The sequence below is a fragment of the Oncorhynchus kisutch genome, unplaced genomic scaffold, assembly GCF_002021735.2.
Source record: "Oncorhynchus kisutch isolate 150728-3 unplaced genomic scaffold, Okis_V2 Okis07a-Okis12b_hom, whole genome shotgun sequence".
NCBI classification, from domain to species: domain Eukaryota; kingdom Metazoa; phylum Chordata; class Actinopteri; order Salmoniformes; family Salmonidae; genus Oncorhynchus; species Oncorhynchus kisutch.
The window spans coordinates 16,105,627-16,108,693 of NW_022261984.1; the positions used below are offsets into that span (position 1 = coordinate 16,105,627).

The 3,067-nt window shown below is 54.5% G+C and overlaps 1 protein-coding gene across 1 annotated transcript in view; it reads right to left on the reverse strand.

Annotated features, from left to right (window-relative positions):
* The window catches only part of LOC116360086 (TBC1 domain family member 1), a 98,907-nt gene that overhangs the window by 22,712 nt on the left and 73,128 nt on the right, over nt 1-3,067 (reverse strand). Inside the window, 1 exon segment of the mRNA XM_074933808.1 lies at nt 2,566-2,730. Within this exon segment, the coding sequence (XP_074789909.1) occupies nt 2,566-2,730 (165 nt within the window).

Here is a 3,067-nt window from a genome sequence, read left to right on the forward strand (position 1 = left end):
CCCAGGTCTATGAGGATGGTGTGCTGTAGGGTGTAGGGTCTCACCCAGGTCTATGAGGATGGCGTGCTGTAGGGTGTATAGTGTGTAGGGTGTAGGGTCTCACCCAGGTCTATGAGGATGGCGTGCTGTAGGGTGTATAGTGTGTAGGGTGTAGGGTCTCACCCAGGTCTATGAGGATGGCGTGCTGTAGGGTGTATAGTGTATAGTGTGTAGTATAGGGTCTCACCCAGATCTATGAGGATGGCGTGCTGTAGGGTCTCACCCAGGTCTATGAGGATGGCGTGCTGTAGGGTGTAGGGTGTAGGGTCTTACCCAGGTCTATGAGGATGGCGTGCTGTAGGGTGTAGTGTGTAGTGTATAGTGTGTAGGGTGTAGTGTATAGTGTGTAGGGTGTAGTGTGTAGGGTCTCACCCAGGTCTATGAGGATGGCGTGCTGTAGGGTGTAGGGTCTCACCCAGGTCTATGAGGATGGTGTGCTGTAGGGTGTAGGGTGTAGGGTCTCACCCAGGTCTATGAGGATGGCGTGCTGTAGGGTGTAGGGTCTCACCCAGGTCTATGAGGATGGTGTGCTGTAGGGTGTAGGGTCTCACCCAGGTCTATGAGGATGGTGTGCTGTAGGGTGTAGGGTGTAGGGTCTCACCCAGGTCTATGAGGATGGTGTGCTGTAGGGTGTAGGGTGTAGGATCTCACCCAGGTCTATGAGGATGGTGTGCTGTAGGGTGTAGGGTGTAGGGTCTCACCCAGGTCTATGAGGATGGTGTGCTGTAGGGTGTAGGGTGTAGTGTATAGTGTGTAGGGTCTCACCCAGGTCTATGAGGATGGTGTGCTGTAGGGTGTAGGGTGTAGTGTATAGTGTGTAGGGTCTCACCCAGGTCTATGAGGATGGTGTGCTGTAGGGTGTAGGGTCTCACCCAGGTCTATGAGGATGGCGTGCTGTAGGGTGTATAGTGTATAGTGTGTAGGGTGTAGGGTCTCACCCAGGTCTATGAGGATGGTGTGCTGTAGGGTGTAGGGTGTAGGGTCTCACCCAGGTCTATGAGGATGGCGTGCTGTAGGGTGTATAGTGTGTAGGGTGTAGGGTCTCACCCAGGTCTATGAGGATGGCGTGCTGTAGGGTGTAGGGTGTAGGGTCTTACCCAGGTCTATGAGGATGGCGTGCTGTAGGGTGTAGTGTATAGTGTATAGTGTGTAGGGTGTAGTGTATAGTGTATAGGGTGTAGTGTGTAAGGTCTCACCCAGGTCTATGAGGATGGCGTGCTGTAGGGTGTAGTGTATAGTATAGGGTCTTACCCAGGTCTATGAGGATGGCGTGCTGTAGGGTGTAGTGTGTAGTGTATAGTGTGTAGGGTGTAGTGTGTAGGGTGTAGTGTATAGTGTGTAGGGTGTAGGGTCTCACCCAGGTCTATGAGGATGGTGTGCTGTATGGTGTAGGGTCTCACCCAGGTCTATGAGGATGGCGTGCTGTAGGGTGTAGGGTCTCACCCAGGTCTATGAGGATGGTGTGCTGTAGGGTGTAGGGTGTAGGGTCTCACCCAGGTCTATGAGGATGGTGTGCTGTAGGGTGTAGGGTGTAGTGTATAGTATAGGGTCTCACCCAGGTCTATGAGGATGGTGTGCTGTAGGGTGTAGGGTCTCACCCAGGTCTATGAGGATGGCGTGCTGTAGGGTGTAGGATGTAGGGTCTCACCCAGGTCTATGAGGATGGTGTGCTGTAGGGTGTAGGGTGTAGGGTCTCTCCAGGTCTATGAGGATGGTGTGCTGTAGGGTGTAGTGTATAGTGTGTAGGGTCTCACCCAGGTCTATGAGGATGGTGTGCTGTAGGGTGTAGGGTCTCACCCAGGTCTATGAGGATGGTGTGCTGTAGGGTGTAGTGTATAGTATAGGGTCTCACCCAGGTCTATGAGGATGGTGTGCTGTAGGGTGTATAGTGTATAGTGTGTAGTATAGGGGTCTCACCCAGGTCTATGAGGATGGCGTGCTGTAGGGTGTAGGGTGTAGGGGTCTCACCCAGGTCTATGAGGATGGCGTGCTGTAGGGTGTAGGGTCTCACCCAGGTCTATGAGGATGGCGTGCTGTAGTGTGTAGTGTATAGTGTATAGTGTGTAGGGTGTAGTGTATAGTGTGTAGGGTGTAGGGTGTAGTGTGTAGGGTCTCACCCAGGTCTATGAGGATGGTGTGCTGTAGGGTGTAGGGTATAGGGTCTCACCCAGGTCTATGAGGATGGTGTGCTGTAGGGTGTAGGGTGTAGGGTCTCACCCAGGTCTATGAGGATGGCGTGCTGTAGTGTGTAGTGTGTAGGGTGTAGGGTCTCACCCAGGTCTATGAGGATGGCGTGCTGTAGGGTGTAGTGTGTAGTGTGTAGGGTGTAGGGTCTCACCCAGGTCTATGAGGATGGCGTGCTGTAGTGTGTAGGGTGTAGGGTCTCAACCAGGTCTATGAGGATGGCGTGCTGTAGTGTGTAGTGTGTAGTGTGTAGTGTGTAGGGTGTAGGGTCTCACCCAGGTCTATGAGGATGGCGTGCTGTAGGGTGTGTAGTGTATAGTGTGTATGGTGTAGGGTCTCACCAGGTCTATGAGGATGGCGTGCTGTTGGGAGGTCAGTTGTTTCAGCAGTTCTTTATAAGGCCTGTTGTCAGATGGAGATCTGACAGGAACCGGTTGCCTCAATACAAACTGCTCTGATAGGAACTTCCACACCTCTCCTCTGTACTGTCTAGGAACTCCTGGGGAGGGAGAGATGGGGGAGGGAGAGATGGGGGGAGGGAGAGATGGGGGGAGATGGGCGGGAGAGAGGGAGAGATGGGGGGAGGGAGAGAGAGATGGGGGGGAGGGAGAGATGGGGGGAGGGAGAGATGGGGGGGTGAGGGAGAGATGGGGGGAGGGAGAGATGGGGGGAGGGAGAGATGGGGGGAGGGAGAGATGTGGGGAGAGAGAGATGGGGGGAGATGGCGGGGAGAGAGGGAAGATGGGGGGAGGGAGAGATGGGGAGGGAGAGATGGGGGGGAGGGAGAGAGAGATGGGGGGGAGGGAGAGAGGAGGGAGAGATGGGGGGGAGGGAGAGATGGGGG